This window comes from Girardinichthys multiradiatus, chromosome 8 (assembly GCF_021462225.1).
Source record: "Girardinichthys multiradiatus isolate DD_20200921_A chromosome 8, DD_fGirMul_XY1, whole genome shotgun sequence".
In the NCBI taxonomy this organism is placed as follows: Eukaryota; Metazoa; Chordata; class Actinopteri; order Cyprinodontiformes; family Goodeidae; genus Girardinichthys; species Girardinichthys multiradiatus.
Window position 1 is genome coordinate 27,880,679 of NC_061801.1, and position 22,165 is coordinate 27,902,843.

At 39.0% G+C, this 22,165-nt stretch overlaps 1 protein-coding gene across 1 annotated transcript in view; it reads right to left on the reverse strand.

The window, feature by feature from the left end:
* exd3 (exonuclease 3'-5' domain containing 3) overlaps positions 1-22,165 on the reverse strand; it is a 63,114-nt gene that overhangs the window by 31,191 nt on the left and 9,758 nt on the right. The window contains exons 4-19 of the mRNA XM_047373419.1: positions 20,446-20,607; positions 19,403-19,588; positions 19,265-19,318; positions 19,002-19,141; positions 17,455-17,561; positions 17,296-17,369; positions 17,107-17,145; positions 16,822-16,988; positions 16,409-16,559; positions 16,115-16,313; positions 15,887-15,996; positions 13,222-13,399; positions 12,883-13,055; positions 8,512-8,724; positions 7,865-7,918; positions 7,602-7,733 (exon numbers count right to left, since the gene is read on the reverse strand). Of these exons, the coding sequence (XP_047229375.1) occupies positions 7,602-7,733; positions 7,865-7,918; positions 8,512-8,724; positions 12,883-13,055; positions 13,222-13,399; positions 15,887-15,996; positions 16,115-16,313; positions 16,409-16,559; positions 16,822-16,988; positions 17,107-17,145; positions 17,296-17,369; positions 17,455-17,561; positions 19,002-19,141; positions 19,265-19,318; positions 19,403-19,588; positions 20,446-20,607 (2,139 nt within the window). The remainder of the gene's footprint in view (positions 1-7,601; positions 7,734-7,864; positions 7,919-8,511; positions 8,725-12,882; positions 13,056-13,221; positions 13,400-15,886; positions 15,997-16,114; positions 16,314-16,408; positions 16,560-16,821; positions 16,989-17,106; positions 17,146-17,295; positions 17,370-17,454; positions 17,562-19,001; positions 19,142-19,264; positions 19,319-19,402; positions 19,589-20,445; positions 20,608-22,165) is intronic.

Consider the following 22,165-nt stretch of genomic DNA (forward strand, 5'->3'; position numbering starts at 1 on the left):
TGTTTCAGCAGCGGCGTAGGAACACCTTCTCCATGGGCTGATTGAACTGCTTTCAGTCAAACATTACTGGAAGATCAAAAGCAGAAGCACCAGACTGCTACCCAGCTTACTGCCTCAATCTGTTAAAATGCTATCCTGGACTGTATATTCTTGCTGTCATTTAATCGTTTATTTGTTATGTTTTTATTAATTTGTGCTTAATTATTTAATCATTTTTGACTTACAGTTGAACATTGTTTCATTTTGTTAGATACCATTTATGTTACAGGGAAATTACAATAAATAAATCTGATTATATTGACTATAATATGTGCACCATAGCCTTGACCATCTTTAGAAGCCAATACAATCATTTTTACGAAGTCTATAACCATTTATATAAATGTCCAGAATACCCATGTTCTTTTTGGCATTTTACTATGGAAACAAAGCCAGGACTGGCACATCTGTTTTATTTTAAAAGAGCAATATTCAGATAAATTTATTACAGCAATCCATCATGTAAATGTGCCAGATTTAAGCTTACAAGCTAAAGAAAAAAATAATACGGTGGACACATACATATAAAAATTGTTGGTGAATGCTTTCTCTTCAAGTGAAGTTCTTTTGTGGTGTGTGATGAAGAATCTGCCTCCATGAGTCAAATTCTTATTAAACCGAAGAGGTCAGATCCACAACAAACTGAGTCCCAGACTAACCACGCCAAAATTGGATTAAATTTGTGGTGAAACCTCTTTCAATTTCAAGATTCGTAAATAAAGTGACAAAATCACAATGGCTTTTGCTGACTTGCCACCCATGCTGGGTTTTGTGCTTTAAATGAAACTCCTCCAACTAATTACTGTGTGTGTCTGTGTGTGTACTGAGCACAACAATAAGTGAGAGGTTGACGCGTTTCCGTGAGGAGCACAGTCAGTGTGTAGGTTCACCTCCAACACTTTGTGGAGCTGTATGTGTGTGCAACAGGAGATGTGAAACCCTTGCCCCACACAGTGGGAAATATTTGGGATGGTTTCCCTCGGAATGTCTTGGCGTGCGTATGGAATGCCCCCAGTACCCCCCCACCTCTCATCGTCCCTCCACCCCAACCCCATTTCGCTGTCTGTTCCTCTCATCTCACAGTTTTGTCACTGCAGTGAACTGCACATATATGGAACAACACAAGGAACATGTACAGATTTGTGAAAATGCTCGACTCAACGTTCATATATAAAAAAAAAAAAGGTGCTGATCCGATCTGAGGCCATCTACAAGCGAATCTAACAACGATAACTCTGATTTAAGGTGTGAAGGTTTTTATAAGTCTCTGACATATCCATCTGTCCTGACACTGATTAACAGCTTTCGAAGGTTAACATTAACTGTGTCTCAGCCTCTCACATTCCTCCGGTTTCTCAGCTTGCGGCTCTCCAAGAAGATCAAAGGACAGAAGAGTCCTTTCCATCGCCATGCTCTCTTCCACCCCTCCTCCTTCTTCTTCACTCTCTCTTCCTCCTGCTATCCTTCCTTCAATTAACCCTCGTCTCACTTGCACACAAAGCAGTCTATTTTAGCTTTTTCCCTTCTGCATCTCTTGTTCCTCCAAACTTTCTCAACTGGTTAAATTCCTTCTCATCTTTTTTACCTCCCTGCCCTCTCCTCTGTTCTCACTACCCCCCCCCCCCCCCCCCCCCCCATATCTTTTCTGCCCCACCCTCTCAGAGTTTGGCAGTTCCTGTTGCTCTTGTTTTCACTTCCTCAGTGGTGCGGTGCGTGGGAACCGGCGCTTTTGCTGCAACAGCGTCTAAAGCTGAGCCTGAACACAAGTGCAAAAAAGCCTTTGAAGGTGCTAAGGTGCTGTGTACATAATGATAATATCTGTGCATGTCTTTCAGATCTGAGTTGTGCATGTGCATCACTCTGCTGTGTGTGTCTGTTGGGGTTATCTCACATCCATCTCACAAACGATTTCAATGTGTCTATAAAAAGCTAGTGGGCACTTTTCATGGAGCTGTACAACCCAACGGAAGTGTGTGCGAGTGTGTACATGCATGGAAAGTTTAGGTGCAGCAGTCATTAGTGGAGGGAAAACAGATTGAGCTAAAAAAGAAAACTGTACAACTATTGAGGCGGTGCAATGTTAACATTATACAGCGTCTTTTAAAAGTTTACACACCCCTGTGATGTAAAAAGTGTGACCATAATAGATCATTTCAAAACTTTGGTAACCTTTTAATGTGACACATCTCCTGTATAAATCAGCTGGAAAACAGACAAATATGGACAGAAATGGTAAATATAGTTTTATCAAAACATGAAACATTCTCCCAGTAAGGTTTGGTAGATTCTAGATAGGTCTGGATGTTTTCTTTGGAAGAAAAGGCTTTAATCGCTCAACCATACTTGTTAGACCAGTCATATGGAGAATACAGATAGTCACATTGCTAAACTTTAACATCTTTAACAATCCTGTCGAGTATTGTGTGTATTCTGTTGCCAATTTCCTGTCTCTCGTTTTCTACATGTAAACAGTCTCTATGGTCCCTGCATCATCATGTCAGCATGTCAGGTCCCACATCTTTCAAACACTGGGTGGGGGGGCGACCTTTAGAAAGTAACTGACTACGTATTTATCTGCCTTGTCAACTCGACTACACACAGCAGAGGTAAAAATATGACTTATTTCAGTATTGATCTGGCAATTTGGATGCCTTAAGTAAAAATGTATTGTGTATTCAGCTATTTTTAAGTGGTAATTTTCTGTTGTAAGTTGAAAGTTTGGTCTGGGAAGAAAAAACTATGTTATGCACTAATGGATTATAATCAATTATAAACGTCAGAATGTTTCCTCGCTGACGGTCGGTTGAACCTCATGAACAAGTGTGGTAATAATTTTTCTCCCCAGCTGAGCTTTAGTTAACAAGTCAAAACACACACCTGCAGGGCAATCTGCGGTTGCTTTAATTTAGGATTCTTCACCTACATTTGTCTTTATTACCTGTCTGTTGGTAACCAATAGAAAATAATCCACTGATCGCAGAAATAATCCAGTTTTGGTTTGAGTTCAAATGAAACACACACCAGTTGAAGCCTCAGGTTAAGTTTCCTCTGATTAAAGGTGCAGCCAAACAAAGCAACAAATAGACATGATTGGCCATGTCCGTGCTTCAAAAGGTCCTGTCTGTAGAAAAAGATTACATTTTGCTAAACTCCAAACCGATTACTTAAAAAATACCGCTCGCGACATACTAAAACAACCTGTGTTGCTGTAGCTGCCACTATCACACCGAAGTTGCTAACATAATAAATCCTACAGCCACACCACCAGCAATAAGATATATACAGTAATAGTTGGGAGATGTGAACTTAGGAAGTCTAATGCTGAAGTCATATTAAAAGGTGTATATACCAATTATTAAAAAAAACCTGTCTGGAATTTTAACAAGACATCAGAAAAGGCAAAACATGTTTAGAATAGTTCATCTGAATCAATGCATTGCTGATATGCATCTAGAGATTGTATGCAAAGTTAGATTATTTAATAATAAGTGTAATACAGAACATTAAAAATAAATAAATGTAATGCAGCATTTTTATTGTTGAACTATGCAGTACTATGTACTGTATTGCACCGACTACGCCAAAACAAATTCCTTGTATGTCCAAAAACGTACTTGGCAATAAAGCTTTTCTGATTCTGATTCCTGAAGCAATATTATTTTTAATTTTGGGACTCTTGTCTTTCTTCACAAAATGTCCATCAAAAAACTCAATTTCCAATGCCTCTAAATCTGAGTCATTAACTATTGACCATGCTTACCACTCAGTTAACCTCCGTCTTCTTCTCTTTTTACCCCCCCCCCCCCCCCCCCCCCCACGTGACACACATCACTGGTGTCTGTGAATGACAAGGAGACAAACCCTGCCAAAGAGGGGGAAACTGACCCGTCCAACGCTAATCAGAAAGCTTTACAATCAGACAACAAAGGGGTTAAAGTTTGCTTGGGTGGGCCACAGTGCAGCCCAAGGATAAGCCTCTATAGGTCTCTGTAACACACACAATCGCACACACATGCGTGCAGAAGGTACCAACTTGTATTAAAGTTGTCAAACTGCAGGACAAAGGTAAAATCAACATTGAACTTTCAGGCAGGAGAGAAGTCTCTGAAGTATTTAGTTAGAGAAAATAGAGAAGAATAAACATTGGTGAGATTACAGCCGTGCATAATGAAGAAAGTTATATCCAAGCTAAGGATGAAGGAGAATTTCTTTCTCTGGCTGGCTTTGCATCTGTATTGTAATAAAGTAATAAAGCATTTAATTAGTTCAGAAACACAATTTGTCCCTCTTTTTGTAATTATATTTTAAGACTGACATCCTTTTGAGGTGCCATCAGCTGTGACCTATATTTTGGCCTTGTTATAAATAGTCGTTTAGCTGAGTTTGGACAGGAGGCAGCATCAAGGTGGTCTCCATTTGTAACATTTTAAACCTGACAGAGATGCAGCTTGTGGCGTATCTTGACACATTTGTTTCCCCTTCAAGCAGCAGTCCAGAACACCCACGTTTAGAAACCCTCTGGCAAAGATACCCATGGAAGCCACAAACACAAACACAGTCACCGGCAGACGCACAGCTTCCCTAAACAGCCACCCACAGAGACATCTGTAGGTCAGGCAGCATAAATCAGTAAGAGTCTGATAACTATGTCCGAAATATAATCCTACCTCCACCAACATGATAAAATAGGCCCATATAGGTAATTAGAAATAATTCATATTCAATTGTGTGCACCAATAGCAACATTATAATCCAGATTTCTTTATATGTTTACAATTTAATTGTGCAAAATATAATTTATGTAAAAAAAAAAACAACTAACTACTTCACTGCTTCAAGGTTTCTAAGCTGCACTAAGCTAGGGTGATGGCTCTAAATGAACTACATGATAATTGGGAATTGTTATTTTTACATATTTAGGGTAAAATGTAGGAAAAGCTGAAATATAATTTTTTTTAATAACTGGGGGTAATGATAACAGAGTGTTTACAGCCCCATTTGGCCAGAGAGGGGTTCATACATCCAAGTAAGCACATTGCAGGCTCTGAGAAAAAAAAAAAACATGAACGCAATTATAAGGCCATAATTCCAACAATGTTTACATACGTCAAGTTGTTTATCATTTGTTATATCATTTCCCTTTCATGATAAAACGGTCATGTTTATCAAGTTTTAGTCATGGGTAAACAAGCACTTATAAGGTTTTTAGTTTTTCAGCATTGTCAGAAGCAGAAAGGGTATTTTAGGACCGAACTCACATAATTTCTTTAGAATTAAACAATACGAAGCAGATTTGTTTTGATAATCATGCCATGAAATGACTCATGAAAATGTTTTTCATGTTTTTTGAAAAGCGTGCAATGCTCCTCTGGGCTTACTTTCTTTCCAAATTTCCTCAAGCAATTCCCTTAAACGTTTTTGTATTGGGCAAATAATTAATGACTGCTTAGAAGATCTCTTTCTACTGTCAAGCACCAGTACAAGCTGGAGCTCTGGTGGCCCCAAGCCGAACGATGTAATCCAGACGTCTGTCCTCCCTACCACATCCTCCAGTCACTGCTGTGGGTCTCAAAGCATTCCCAGACCAGATGGGAAACGCAATCCCTTTCTGTGTCTCCCGAGTCTGCTTCAGGGCCTCCCTCCATCTGGACATGCCTGGAATACCTCCGCGAGGAGGCTACCAGGAGGTATACCAATTAGATATACTGAAACGTTAATCTGTAGCTTTCCACATGAAAGCAGTTCCTTTAACCAACAGTTTAAAATAAGCTGGTTTTGGCCTCTAAATATCACTGTAATGTCCACATTACTACCAACACAAGACTAATAACTTTCTTATTCCATCTTTTCATCATTTTATTCAGACTTTCTTCAACTTAACTGCTATGCAACAGCTTCTTTCAGACCCAGTAGTGCATACAGATCAAAAATTGGCCAAATTCAATCTAGTTTCTGCATAGTTTTAAGTTCGCATCTCCAGGAGAGTTCAACATGTTCCCAATAAACCTCAGCTGCCTCAGTAACATCTCAGCAAACCAGTCAATTTCTCCAGTAATAGCTTTTCCCATCCCATTTTTTCTGCTTTCATTTTGCATTAAAAAATAAATTGCGACAACCACAAGTTTTGTTATTAAAATTTAAGAACTTGATGATTGCTCAGCAAGTTTTTAAACCACAGAAGTATTTCCTTATAATTCATTTTGATTTATGTTCCCCTTTCTCACAGACAGTTATGCATCAACAAAAAATATAAAAAAGATGTAGAACCTAAGCAAAAGCTTTCTATGGACTTCATGTGGAATTAAATAATGCTTTTACAGGGGAAATGGTTAGACTTGACGGGAGATAAATGCAGAGCAACCCTGGAATAAAAATTGCTTCAGTCTGCAAAAGACTTGAGACTGAATACAGAGCCAGATCTACAAAGGTTCTAAACAAAGTATATTCCTGTGCTAGAAAGACCCACATCCATATGGGAATGTATTCAAAAGCTGAAATATGATGTTCACATATACCCCCATACAATTTGACTTGAGCTTAGGCTATTTTGCAAAATATAAGCAAGAAGTTCAGTCTCTAATAGCTGGTACAAAACAATCAAAGATTTTCAGTTGCAATTGCAGCAAAAGGTGGTTCTTCATAGTAGGCAGCTTTCTCTACGTAGGCTGCAGTACAAACGTTTGCCAGTATTTTTAGCTTTTACTGTCTTAAAACCATGAATCTTTTTTGTTCCACTGTACCATTCAGCACAATTTTTGTTGGTTAATCACATAAAATTACAATAAAATACATTGAAGTTTTTGGTTATAATGTGAATATATGTTAAAACAAATTATTGAAGGAAATATACTTTTGCAAGGTGCTGTTTGCACATCTTTTTAATAAACAGGACAGCCAGGAATTTAACCACTAAACAATAGGCATGTTAACATGGAAAAATGCGACATGTAAAAGCGCCAACTGGTACTTTCTGATCGGATTTGGCTCAATCGAAATTAAATTGTATTGGTTGGTTTATGTCGATTGTCAATCCGAACGGCGGGCATGTAAACACTTGTTTGGATCATTTCATTCTGACTGTAGCAAACTGACCTGGCTGCGCATGTGTGTCAATGCGACGCATTTCCACTTTTAGTGGCAAGACGAATAATTTCAGAGAAAGAACTGGTCTGTTGCCACATTAAGCCTGCAGCTTCAACACCTCAACTGCTCTCAGAACCTGGCACAGCTCCATTCTGGACGCTCAGAACAGTCAGAACCGACACACTTCCGCGTTTGTTGTTTTCTTTTCTTTTTTACAGCACAGGCGGAAGTCTAACTACTTCTTCTGTGGTTGGTTTAGGGAAATGCGACGACTCTGCCAATGTTAAAGTGCTTTATTCTGAATGAAGCGTGTTGCGTGTAAACAAACGTCATGATCGGATTATTTAATTTTGTGCCCACATAAACGGTGTATTCAGATTGATTTATTTGAATCTGATCATGAAATGTTGTGCATGTAAACATAGCTAATGTTTGCACTTTACTAAACTACAGAAAAACAATACTACAAGGAAAAGTACCTGACAGCGGCTGAATATGTCGCTGGGAGTAGGCTGGACGTTGAAGTGTCTGAGGACTCGAATAGCTTGGTCTCTGGCCTTCTCTGAACAGTCTAAGGACAGACAGCAACCTTCACCCACCTGGGAACGTAACTAGAAGAACAAACAAAAAAAACATACAGGTCGCTGATGCAGGTTAGCAAATATGTATGGAGAAAAAACAAGAGTGCATTCAGGAAAACACACTTGGTATTTAGGTTGTACTTGACTTCATGTGTACTTACAGTTTGAAATGGCTGTCCACATGTGAGGATGACACGGCCTTCATCTTGTGCTAACTGAAAACACACAACAAAACCACACCGGGAATTACTGAACACTGGGTGCTGCATACCAGACATTAAACTGGATGAATGCACGAATTCATATAAAAATGTAATATTATTTAATAATTATAAATAGATGGACAAACAAATGGATGGACAAACGGATGGAGTAGCCAAAAAGGACAAAAAGACTTTCTTTGTTTAACTGTATAACTATGACATCAAACATACAAACATCTTGTGTCTGCTGAGTAAAAGGTTTATAAATGTTTTACTCAAGAATCTGGTTGGAGACTAAAAAGCAACTAATAGTGGCTTTAAAGTAAACTGGGTGTTGATCTTATTACATCATTTGGCAAAGATCAACAGAATTTGGTCTGTCCACATAAATCCTGTAGCCCATTTAAGAAAATATTATTTTTATGGTAAATTCTTTCTCTTTAAGGATTTATTGTTTAGATTCTTTGTGGTATTGGTGCTAAATGATCAAGTTTCTGACTTTTCTCCCCTTTTGGTTAATTTTGTTTTTATATGTTTTTTTCCTGTCTGTAAACAAAAAGAAAAAAACCAAAAATGCACTTCTTCTTTATGGCTTTCTAACCAACCTTGGCTGCCACTCTGTGATCGTCAGTGTTCTCCAGCATGACCACGTCAACTCCCAAGCAGCGGAGATACCTCCCGAGTCCTTGCAGCATGTTGTCACACACCACCCGCAACTGCTGGGGGGGAAGAGGTGGGGAATCCTCTGGGGGCAGCTCGCCACACAGGAGGCCTTTCACTGTGTGAGAGGGACTGACCCTCTGAACCCCCTGACATTCCTAAATGGACACAGAGAATAATGTGATATTCAACCGATCCCAGTAGGGGGATTTTCTTTTCACATGCACCTCAGTTCAGAGAGGTCAAAGCACAGGGTGAGTTATACAACTGCACTCCTGGAGCTGATAGGAACTAGTGAAGGGTCTTTGTCAAACACTCATTGTCCCTCCCTGCAGGCTGGATGCTCAAACCCAGGGCCTTCACCTGGAGGCTGCCTTTATTCATTCACACAAAAGGTCACAGGTTAACAGAATTAAGAATTATCAAATTAGCACAGTTGCTCTTCTTTAAAAAGGGTCGGTTATGATTTATGATTACAGTTTGAATGTGAAATAACGGCACTCCTCCAACTCTAAGGAGGGTAAATGCTCTAAAGGCATATGCACACATTAAAATATGATTAATTGTAATAAAATCTCTCATTTTCCAACATTGGTTACATTTAAAACTGCACAATATCAGGATATCATCAAACTGTGATACTGTTACTAAATGTTAGACTTTAAACTTTGCATTATTTCGTTTCTTTATCACAATGTCCCATCCCCTTGTGAGAGATGAAATGATGGCCATAAAAATCATACATAAAGTCTAAGAATAGAGGGCAGTGAAAGTCAATCCACGAATATTTAGTCTGCATGGTACTTGAAATAGAATACCCTGCCAAATATTGCATCTAAGCAATCCTTTCCTATTACAAATATCCCATATCTTACCATGACAACTGTACTTGCATATATTGTGGAGCACAAGTTGAATTTAACTAATATTAGGTTAGATATGAACGCCCAAATGAATACGTATCCTTAAAATTTCAGCCAATGATTTCTATAATTTATTTATAAGGCAGTTCTATGAGATGGTGTATTTTCTTTCCTTTAGAACTTCCGCTACCACACATTCAGACATAAAACTGTCATCAGCATCATAACACTGTAACACAAATTTATCAATTGCTTACATGGACCATTTTTGGGCATTTTATAACGTTAATTCAATTTAAGGCAAAAGATCTATCCCTTTGGCCCAACGATACATAGGAATGTGTCTGGAGAAATTAAAGGGACAGTTCAGGATTTCCCCCAAGTGATTTTTTTCTTGAAAGGTTATAAGCGGTGCATATTTTCTGCGTTAGAAAACATGTTTGTCTCTCTCCTGACATAGTTGATGTTTGCTTTGAGAATGAATGTTAGAAATAAATGTATGCACTGGAAGACTACTAACTGTAGAATGAAGTAAACAAAGCTATCTGAATGTGTTGTTCTGCCTGGAAATGCTTTACATGTTCCATTCTTAAAACAAAGGAAGCTGGTGGTGCACAACCTCCTATATTCATTTTTTACTAAATAATCACTGGTTTCTGTGTAGCTGATCACCCAATGCAAACATGACAACGGTTTAAAGGTACAGGGGTTGGACAATGAAACTGAAACACCTGTCATTTTAGTGTGGGAGGTTTCATGGCTACATTGGACCAGCCTGGTAGCCAGTCTTCATTGATTGCACATTGCACCAGTAAGAGCAGAGTGTGAAGGTTCAATTAGCAGGGTAAGAGCACAGTTTTGCTCAAAATATTGAAATGCACACAACATTATGGGTGACATACCAGAGTTCAAAAGAAGACAAATTGTTGGTGCACGTCTTGCTGGTGCATCTGTGACCAAGACAGCAAGTCTTTGTGATGTATCAAGAGCCACGGTATCCAGGGTAATGTCAGCATACCACCAAGAAGGACGAACCACATCCAACAGGATTAACGGTGGACGCAAGAGGAATCTGTCTGAAAGGGATGTTCGGGTGCTAACCTGGATTGTATCCAAAGAACATAAAACCATGGCTGCCCAAATCACGGCAGAATTAAATGTTCACCTCAATTCTCCTGTTTCCACCAGAGCTGTCCGTCAGGAACTCCACAGGGTCAGCTACACGGCCGGGCTGCTATAGCCAAACCTTTGGTCACTCATGCCAATGCCAAACGTCAGTTTCAATGGTGCAAGGAGCGCAAATCTTGGGCTGTGGACAATGTGAAACATGTATTATTCTCTGATGAGTCCACCTTTACTGTTTTCCCCACATCTGGGAGAGTTACGGTGTGGAGAAGCCCCAAAGAAGCGTACCACCCAGACTGTTGCATGCCCAGAGTGAAGCATGGGGGTGGATCAGTGATGGTTTGGGCTGCCATATCATGGCATTCCCTTGGCCCAATACTTGTGCTAGATGGGCGCGTCACTGCCAAGGACTACCGAACCATTCTTGAAGACCATGTGCATCCAATGGTTCAAACATTGTATCCTGAAGGCGGTGCCGTGTATCAGGATGACAATGCACCAATACACACAGCAAGACTGGTGAAAGATTGGTTTGATGAACATGAAAGTGAAGTTGAACATCTCCCATGGCCTGCACAGTATCCAAATCTAAATATTATTGAGCCACTTTGGGGTGTTTTGGAGGAGCGAGTCAGGAAACGTTTTCCTCCACCAGTATCACGTAGTGACCTGGCCACTATCCTGCAAGAAGAATGGCTTAAAATCCCTCTGACCACTGTGCAGGACTTGTATATGTCATTCCCAAGACGAATTGACGCTGTATTGGCCGCAAAAGGAGGCCCTACACCATACTAATAAATTATTGTGGTCTAAAACCAGGTGTTTCAGTTTCATTGTCCAACCCCTGTACATAAGACAGTGTTTGCATAAAATTTAACCATTTTGAAATTACTTGTTGTAATATGATAAAAGTCTGCTTTGGTCCTGATTCCTCCTGGGCAAGCCTTAAGCTTAAGCCTGGTTTTATGCTTAATAAAATGCCACAAGAGTATTCACTTCATGTAAGATATTAACCAAATTTAACCTTTTAACAGAACCTCACTTCAAAAATCCTGAATTATTCCTTTAATGTATACCAATCACGAACTGTCTCAGATATGTTTTGATCCTTAATTTTGTCTTTTTAGGCCTAAATTCAGAAGCCTGGTCTATTTTGATATTAAATACTTAAAAGTCTTTTCAGACTGAATAGAAAGAATCACTAAGCAGACATTTTAAAGAGAGCCCAAACGAATTCATGGGGTTCAGTTCTGTTCTTTGTACTCTCCTTCATTGTAGGTAGAGGGTATAGCAGGAACATAGATGGTACAGCAGGAATAACATCTGAAATGTCTGCCTCAGCTCACTTTATAAGCAAACGTTGCTGTTGCTTAGAGCCCCCTGCTGGCCTGGGGGCTTCAGGAGAACCTGAATTAATCCGGAACAGGTTTACAAATCCACTAGTTGTACTAGACTCATAGTTTAAAGCTAACTGAATAATTTCTGATGGATGTGTCTCAGTTAGCAAAACATTCATGCAAACAATAACCATTTATAAAGAGTTAAAAAAGAAATATTTTTTTGTGATGTGAGATTTTATTTTCTGTGTGGAAGAACCGTGGTCACTTCTACTCTTAAATCCTTCCACATAAAAATTCATGTTTTAACTCCTGTTCAACAGTCAACATACTTGTAGCTAAATTATATTAATTGAGTTTTATGAAAAAGGTCATATTTGTATATTTTTATACAATTTTATTACAACACAACATGTAAATTTCTTCTGAGTTAAATAGCTTCTTGCATCACATTCTGGCAAAAGTTCAAGTAACTGATCTAATGTCACTTCTCTGCAAGTTTTCCTTTAGCTTAGCTGTAAAAGTAGGGACAATCAACCCAAAAATGTCAACAGCATAGCCATAAAATCTTTTAATCCAATATTTAGTCAACGAATGAGACAGGAATGGATGTATTCATTCATCTATTCATAGAATGATTAAAAGAGTATCCCATTTGTCTGAAATTGGGTGAACTTTATAATATGACTTTGGAAATGTAACATAAAAAAAAAACTGACAGACTTTAATCCTGCAAGCAGGAGGCATTTTTACTTTTTTACCTGATTTAAAGGAATATGGTTCAATCAAAGTGTTGCCATAAATGTGACGTTATGAAATTAGGAATGGAGGTGTAAAAAGAAATCCTTCCAAATAGTTTGCTTTTAGACATGGCAAGCCCTTGTGTAAATTAGCCTCATATTATAGAATAAAAGTAATTCTTTTCCACAACAATAAGTTTTCTGTTTTGACATCCTTGGGAGTTGAGAAGAACTCCCAGCTGACACGTTACCTCATTGCCAAGAGCCTGTGCTGCCTTCTTGGCCTGTTTCTCCTTCTGCTTCTTGCCTTTGCTCGTCTCTGATTGGCCTGAAGTGATACTACGCAGGTCAGCTGGCAGCCCAAACCTCGCTGGGTTGCTGGACAGAGCTGAGTACACATCCAGCAAACAGTAGGCATCTGCCACTAGAGTAAGGTTGGGGGGAAAAAAAGAGAATGAGTGAGGAACAAGGGGGGTGAATTTATCAGTTTGTAAGGGGATAACAAAATAATCTCTGATGTTCTATGGAGAGGAGAGTAGCGACCATCTGGCTCACTCTTATTGTCTGTCTGTGCATGCATAATACCTTACCTGCATATCTAATTTGGCTGATGCGTAGTGGACGCTTCTCCCAGTTGGACATCTGCTCTGTCTTGTCCAGAGGCTTTCCTAGGACCTGCTGCACTAGCAGACTGAGGCCCTTTTCTGCACTGTCCTCACCAACCAGGACCTCTCTAGGACCATTTTGCACTCGATTCACCTTTTGACACTGAATTTGAACAAGAAAAACAGAAAATAAATTTGTATTGTCAAAAAGGTGAATATTAACTACAGATGGAAAAGCTTAGAGACGGACCAAGATATTGGCTGATGACTGGCATTGGGACGATTTTTGGCTAGAGTGATCTTTTTGTCATCAGTGAACACACCATACCCAAGTGGTACCAGGTTTTGCTAACTGCGATATTCTTCACTGTAGATGCTGTTACTGAGCTAAGAAGATTCAAGGTTAACTATTGATTGTTTTATTTGTTTTTAAATCTAAACTTGACTGTCAGGTTCTGGGTCAGCCCCGGGGTCTCCTTCCTGTGGGACGTGTCCAGAAAACCTCCCAAGGGATCAGATGTCCAAACCACCTTAATTAGTTCCTCATTGGGTACTGACTTATGTATATACTGGTCCTTCTCAAAATATTAGCATATTGTGATAAAGTTCATTATTTTCCATAATGTCATGATGAAAATTTAACATTCATATATTTTAGATTCATTGCACACTAACTGAAATATTTCAGGTCTTTTATTGTCTTAATACGGATGATTTTGGCATACAGCTCATGAAAACCCAAAATTCCTATCTCACAAAATTAGCATATCATTAAAAGGGTCTCTAAACGAGCTATGAACCTAATCATCTGAATCAACAAGTTAACTCTAAACACCTGCAAAAGATTCCTGAGGCCTTTAAAACTCCCAGCCTGGTTCATCACTCAAAACCCCAATCATGGGTAAGACTGCCGACCTGACTGCTGTCCAGAAGGCCACTATTGACACCCTCAAGCAAGAGGGTAAGACACAGAAAGAAATTTCTGAACGAATAGGCTGTTCCCAGAGTGCTGTATCAAGGCACCTCAGTGGGAAGTCTGTGGGAAGGAAAAGGTGTGGCAGAAAACGCTGCACAACGAGAAGAGGTGACCGGACCCTGAGGAAGATTGTGGAGAAGGGCCGATTCCAGACCTTGGGGGACCTGCGGAAGCAGTGGACTGAGTCTAGAGTAGAAACATCCAGAGCCACCGTGCACAGGCGTGTGCAGGAAATGGGCTACAGGTGCTGCATTCCCCAGACCTGGGCTACAGAGAAGCAGCACTGGACTGTTGCTCAGTGGTCCAAAGTACTTTTTTCGGATGAAAGCAAATTCTGCATGTCATTCGGAAATCAAGGTGCCAGAGTCTGGAGGAAGACTGGGGAGAAGGAAATGCCAAAATGCCAGAAGTCCAGTGTCAAGTACCCATAGTCAGTGATGGTCTGGGGTGCCGTGTCAGCTGCTGGTGTTGGTCCACTGTGTTTTATCAAGGGCAGGGTCAATGCAGCTAGCTATCAGGAGATTTTGGAGCACTTCATGCTTCCATCTGCTGAAAAGCTTTATGGAGATGAAGATTTCATTTTTCAGCACGACCTGGCACCTGCTCACAGTGACAAAACCACTGGTAAATGGTTTACTGACCATGGTATCACTGTGCTCAATTGGCCTGCCAACTCTCCTGACCTGAACCCCATAGAGAATCTGTGGGATATTGTGAAGAGAACGTTGAGAGACTCAAGACCCAACACTCTGGATGAGCTAAAGGCCGCTATCGAAGCATCCTGGGCCTCCATAAGACCTCATCAGTGCCACAGGCTGATTGCCTCCATGCCACGCCGCATTGAAGCAGTCATTTCTGCAAAAGGATTCCCGACCAAGTATTGAGTGCATAACTGTACATGATTATTTTAAGGTTGACGTTTTTTGTATTAAAAACACTTTTCTTTTATTGGTCGGATGAAATATGCTAATTTTGTGAGATAGGAATTTTGGGTTTTCATGAGCTGTATGCCACAATCATCTGTATTAAGACAATAAAAGACCTGAAATATTTCAGTTAGTGTGCAATGAATCTAAAGTATATGAATGTTAAATTTTCATCATGACATTATGGAAAATAATGAACTTTATCACAATATGCTAATATTTTGAGAAGGACCTGTACAAGAAGGGCTGAATGTACAGTCTCTTTGCTCTGTTTTATCCCCTTTGAGCTTTTAGCCTCCATATTTAACGAGCTGTATTTGGTAATGATGGCAGCTTTTGGGAAATCTTGGTGGTAAGGTAGTAATGCTACCTGTGCTAATCAGGCAAATTGTTAATATAAGATGCTAAAGACAATTTAAAATGTCAGTTCTTGTCTTTTTGTTGTTTTTAAAGTAGTTAAACACTGTTTTACACCCAGTGTGACGTCGCCTCTGCTGCAAATAAAAACTACTCGAGGTAGAAAGCCTAGAAAACAATCCTAAACTATTCATTTTAGTTTTAAAAAGAAAGATTAAGTCAGCTAATATCAGTAGGGAAGGCCTTACAAAAACTGGAAATTGGAAATCACTTCATCTCTAATCTAGGTACATTAAACCGATAATAATAAAGAGACATGCTCTTTAACCAACTGATGGATTTCATTAAGAGTTTGTTAGTTGAAATAACGTGACTGATGGGATAAAGTCACCTTCTGGTGTACCCTAAGCAGATCCAGCATCCCCTCCATCCTCAGTGGCTCCTCTGATAACTTAGGCCAGGTGGCAGAGAGACACTTGAGATCCCCAGTCATACTGTAACCTGTATGGAAATGATGAGACTTTTGTTGTATTTAAAGTCAGTCACTGGATGAAACTGATTACCAGTCAATTAAAAATAATTAAAAATATTATTTTTAATTGATTAGGCTGTTGCTTACCCAGTTTTAAAATATTTCGATTAGAAAACAAAGCCCTGATGAAACCAATTAGATCAGACTGTTGACAGAATCCTCTTGCACAAAGGTCTAATAGGAAAACTTGGTCAAGAACAGCGAGTTGTATCAGAGCAACCGTCTGAGTAGAGACGCAGCCAAATGTAGGCTGCCACTCCATGTCAACTCCTACTATCCCACCTTCCTGGAAAAGAAAAACAGAAAGAAGATGGGTCAATAAAAAAAACAACAACAAAAAAAAACATACATAATTTTAATAAAACATGTAGATCTCAGTACCTTGAGGACAATGCTTTGACATTCATGAAAAGTTTCTGGCCTATCTACAAAGTGGACCTTGTCTTTGGTGAGAGGCACCTGGTAGAACTTCTGCCAGTGAGACTGAGGTGGCACCCACTTCTCTTGTGTGATATCATTCAAGCATATCTGTCTGAGTACAGATAGAATATGTGTGATTTCTGGGTTTGCATATAAAAAAGATAAAAGTACAACTAAACTGCACAGGAATTTGGGATAGAAACAGGGAAAAGAAAGAAAAAATACCCCCTGATAACAGAAAGCATGAAATTTAAAATACCAGAAGGAAATGCAAATATTACTTTTATGTTAAAATGGTAACTTGAAAGTTGACTCCAGATTGGTATTTTAGTCTCACTGTAGGATGTGTGTATGCATAATTGTAGTCAACTCACTGTAGATCAGGTGGCAGACTTTGTTGTGCTTCCCATACTCCCAGAGGAAGTTGATCTTTGGGAATATTGTATCTCAGTGACCACTGGGAGGCTTTCTGAAGACTGCAGTACTTCACCAACATCTGTACTAAATGGACTTGCAGCAGGAGGTCATCTGCCACCACATACTGTACATATATGACACAAAATGTAACATTGAACATCTTGAACAATGTAGCAGTACAAGTAAACAGAACATGTCAATAAACATTGTCAGATTAAAGCATGCATTCAAACAAAACCTACTTGCACATGATCGGTCCAATTCTCCTCTGTCATGGTTTTCTACCAAATAAACACAAAAATAAACCAAAGGTTTGCTGCTGTTATTATGTGCCATCATCTGTGCAGAAATGAACAGCTTAGCTCACTGTAAAAATTACATTTACCGCTTATAAAAATCTGTAGGCTGCAAGACTCTGCTGCATCACTTACTTCCCCAAATGTCTTAAACATAAGGTAACGTAGAGAGTCCAGTCTCCTCTTGTGAAGAGCATTTGGACAGAGTCCTGTATCGAAAAGAAGGTTTAAATCTTACTGTGTTTAAAAGAAACAAAATACATTAAAACAAAGCCACACATGTAAGTCACCCACTTTGGTCAATTTTGAATTTCTCCATGAGCCGCAAGACGTGTCTGGTGAGCATTTTGGGTTGAATCTGTGCTGTGTAGTGTTTGGACAGAGAGAGGTGAGGAAACTGCCTGTGGAAGCACAGATGCACACAGTCATTTAAACTTATATGTTAAAATTATGAGGATGATCCGTTGGCATCGCTGGTAAAGAAATGGAAAAAATACATTTCTTTAATTGCAGCAGCATGAATCACACCAAAACAAATTTATTCAAGTTTATTCAAAATAAACTTAAGTCTATTATTTCAGCATTGAAAAAAAAAGAAGCTTTTATCACTCCCCTTTTAGCCAATAGGAACACTTAGTCTAATCCTATAGCGTTTCACAAGGTTGGACAAAATGACACACTCAATCTTCCAAAGTCCTGGATCCTCTCTTCTCTCCTCAGCTCACCCCAAAGGTTTTCTACAGGACTTTAGGTCCAAAGACTGATAGCCTGGGCAATATGTTGATTTTGTCACTAGTAAACAATATGAAATGATTTTGCCAGATGCTTTGGATCATCATCCAGTGTTGACCAATTTTTATGTAATCTTCTTACAAGGTTCCCAAGGCATTTGATGGGAAACCAACCCATAGAATGACAGTGGCCATTAGGGGTTTTTCTACATATTCACCTACCAAACAATCTGAGGGCAGATTTCCCCTCAGATATGGGGGAAATTCCCCACAGGTCAAATATATTGCTCAGGCTGTATATGCTGAGAGTTGTAAGCCGTGCCTCTTTGGTTCCGTAATCCCACCTGCATGCTCTGAAAGCAAACATGGCTCATGATCCCTAAATATCTACTCCTATGATATAAAAGGACAAAGTAATCATTGATAGGTTTCATGCATCTAGCAGAACTATAATCTGAATGGGGCTACAGTCCCATCTGAAAAAAAGGAAGTTAAAGTCAAAGAGGAGTTAAGTACGTTTATGTTCATAGTAGATGGACAGAAAAGGCTATTTTCCTGGTATCCATTCCAAGCAACCAGTTGACATGTAGACAGCATCTAATGGTTATTTATGCAGACTCAGTGACCCAAAGACTGTACTCTTTCTGTAGGTCTTAACCAGTGACCTTTTGGGATTCTTTTACCTGTAGTAAGATACTGTAAATATGGGTTCTTGCTTAGCCTAGTAGCTTGTGTCACACTATATTCATGCCCCAGGGAAAAAGAAAGTCAGGTGTTACTGTTACTGTTCCTTGAAACTATGATCAACTAAAAACAATAAAAGTGATACAAAAGTGCTACAGTTACATTTATTTTAAAGGGATTGTTAAGAGTACCATTAATCGTGCTGCTAGTGATTTTGTTAGGAAAAAAAAAAACAGTTCTTAACTTGGGATGTTTTCCCACACTGATTAAATGCACTCAAATTAAAATTAAAAGTTGGATTTTCTAAAACTTTGATTGTGAGTTTATACTTATTTTATTTATGTTAAACATATTTACCAATGGTGCCAATAAACAAGGATTGCACAGTAAAGATTTAGTTCCCCCAAATTCACCCAGGCAGCCTACTTTCTTATGTCTTCCACATTGAAGTCCGGGTGACACCAAGAGTCTAGTAACAAGACAAGCTGCCGTTCTAGCTCATTGTGTCCTTTGACAAAAGACTCTGCCAAAGGCAACTTGTCTTGTAAGATCACAGGGACAAGCATCTGCAAAATAATGTTGGAGAGATAAATTAAGAAACAATTAGACAAAAGATCATCTGGGAATTTAACTTCTAACTTGTAAACATAACGTGATTATACAGTAAGAACAAAAATTCTTAGTCTCACCTCCATTGTATTGAGTTCAGTCTGTAATCCCAACTTTATGGAGAGTGTTATCGCCTATGGAAGGAAAACAAAAAATCTAACTTTAAATTGTACACACTAAGAAAATTTTACTATACAAAAATCACTTAAGACACTCACTTCTTTATAACAATTTAGAGCCTGAAGCTTCACAATGTACAAACGTAGTATGGAAGGATCCAAGGACTTGAGTTGGTAGATGTTGATTAGACTGTCTCTAAAGGTGGGGTTGGTGTCGGACAGCAGGCCAAGAGCCCGTCGCTGAAGGTCCACTGCTTTGTCCTCAGAGAAAGAGCTCAACTTCACCTAGCAAGGTAAAAAAAAAATGAAAGGATAATTAAAAAAATTCTGATGTGATATAAATCAAAGAGGCACTTTTCAAGGCTTTTACATCATTTAAATCAGGGGTGTCTGAAGTGCATCGTGCAGGCCATTCATGGTCCTTACAATGGTTTTGTGTGCCACCCCCAACTGCAGTTCAGGAACTATACATTCTTGATCTGCCAACTGTGTACCTTCTTCAATCCTAAAAAATTAAACCGTGTGTACAACACAAAGTATTTGTCTTTGATAAATCACTACCTATGCTTTCGTTTGTTTCATAGCAAATAGAACCACCCCAACTTAGGTGCACCCATTTACTAAACAAGGCTATATAAAGCAAGTGTTTCTGGAAAAATAGTTATCATTATCTGATTTATGTTGCTAAGAATCGCATACATTTTTATAAACAAAGAAAATAAAAAACAATGTATCCCAAAAATGTAGGAAATCGTATGCCTTTCTTTTAATAACGTGTGATTTACAGATCCCTCTTTTACGAAAGTTAGACTAATGTTTCAATAAAATGTTGGGTGTTTAGTTTATCTTTGAGCAGAAAAAAAAATGTAATTGCTGTTGAATAAGTTTTAGCATTTTTAATTTAAAACAAAATAAATATTTGAACTTCACAGTTTTGGCCCATGTAGGACAGAAATTTGAACACCACTGATCTAAATTAAAACTTATATAAGGAATAAGTTTATGGGGGTTTACAGGCTTTAGCACACCTATAGTACTTGAACAGCTCAAGATCAGTACATGTAGCTCACGTAGCTAGTGTATGTCACATTGGAGCTGCAATCTTATCTAGATCCAAAGGGCAGAAATCCTGGCTCAACTACCTGAGGATGTTCCTTTATCCACGTCTGGAATTCCATGAGAATGTGATAGCCCAGGGTGTGGCTCCGACCTTTCTGTTTCCCCGGACAGCTCTCCAGGATTGTTAGTAAGGCCTCAAGAGGCTCAGACAGCTTTGAAAATCCCTGGATGGCAGCCAAGTGTAGCTGTGGGGGAAAAAAGGAGGAGGGAAAGGTAACTTTCAACATACAAACACAGCAGCCTGTAGGTGGATCCATTCAGATCTAGAAGCTAAAGTCAGATCATATTAATTGTTTGCTTTTTTAGCTGTGTATCAAAACAAATTTCAGCCAATTATATGATAAGCAAAGCCTTTAATACAGAGTCAACTGACAGATGGACAGCGGATTAAAACATCTTTTTATGTAGGAGTTTTGGCTGTTTCTTACTCATTCAAGAAAAAGGAGTGAAGTTTATCATGTATCTAGTCTGGTCATTAACCACAACATACAGTCCAAGGATGTCTTAATGCAAGTAAAACACAAACTTCAAACAATAAAATCTAAACAAAGCCATGATAGTTGGTGCATCTGCAATACTTAAACACTTGGGTGCAAGCTAATTCGCAACAAATGCAAAAATCTTTATGTCATCAGAGTAAATGTTGACTACATGTTGACCATGCAAGATCCAGAACTAGGAAGACTCTCCCGTAGGAACATATCTGATCATAAGGTGGCCATAGGGAGACAAAAATGCACCGAGTACTCCACAAGTATGATAATGTTTACAGCTCGAGATCACAACTGTTACAGTGGATGCGACCCAAAAACATCTATAAAAACCAGAAAAGTTCCTCGCTCTGATTCTCAGGAAAGATGAAGATGTGATCGACCGTTACCACAACGATGGGAAGAACAAACTGTGAAACCATCTGTACATTACACCGAGGCAAACTGATGAAATGGTCACCCATACATTTTAATGTCCTTCACCTGTTGTTTGCTGATATGGGCACCAGAAATTTGATATTTAAAGGGCTATTTTTACTGCAATAAAATAATGTGGGTATAATTTTACTGCAGTACAAATATCCCTTTTAGCATCTAATTGTCTGATTATAAATCCACCAGTATTAATAGTGATTAAAAAAAGGCATTTATCTTTAAAGACAGAACAGCCATATGAGAAAGAGGCCAATGGATGGATGGAAGCACAAACATACTGATACATAGATGGACATATGACAAGTCTGTTAATAGAATTCATTTTCCATGCTCTTTTATCTTTTTCTTTTATCTTTCCAGGTCTCAGACTTGGAAAATACGTCAATGAAATTCCAGACTGAATTGGAACCCTGATCGTTTGCAGATTTCTGCTTCTAATGAGAAAATGTTCTGCAGCACAGATATGTGAATTTTGTTTCAGAAAACACGAAACACACAGAAAGCTTGCTCTGTGAGCCAAGCAGACACACACGGGGTCCAGGCATAAGAATGCAGAGCTTGGCATTAGGAAATGCCAACAAGAGAAAATAATATCTGTGTGACAATACCTTGAACTGTGTCTTGATTTACAAAACATATGCCATTCACTCAATATCCTCCTCTCAAGTTAATTCAGAGCAACACAAATTCCTTCCTTCTGCTTTCCTCATTAGCACACACACACTCACACACACACACACATTTTCATACTTCAGTTAAAGATGGTTGGATCTCTCACTAGTTTGCTCATTCCCAAGCACACAAACAACCTATTTGC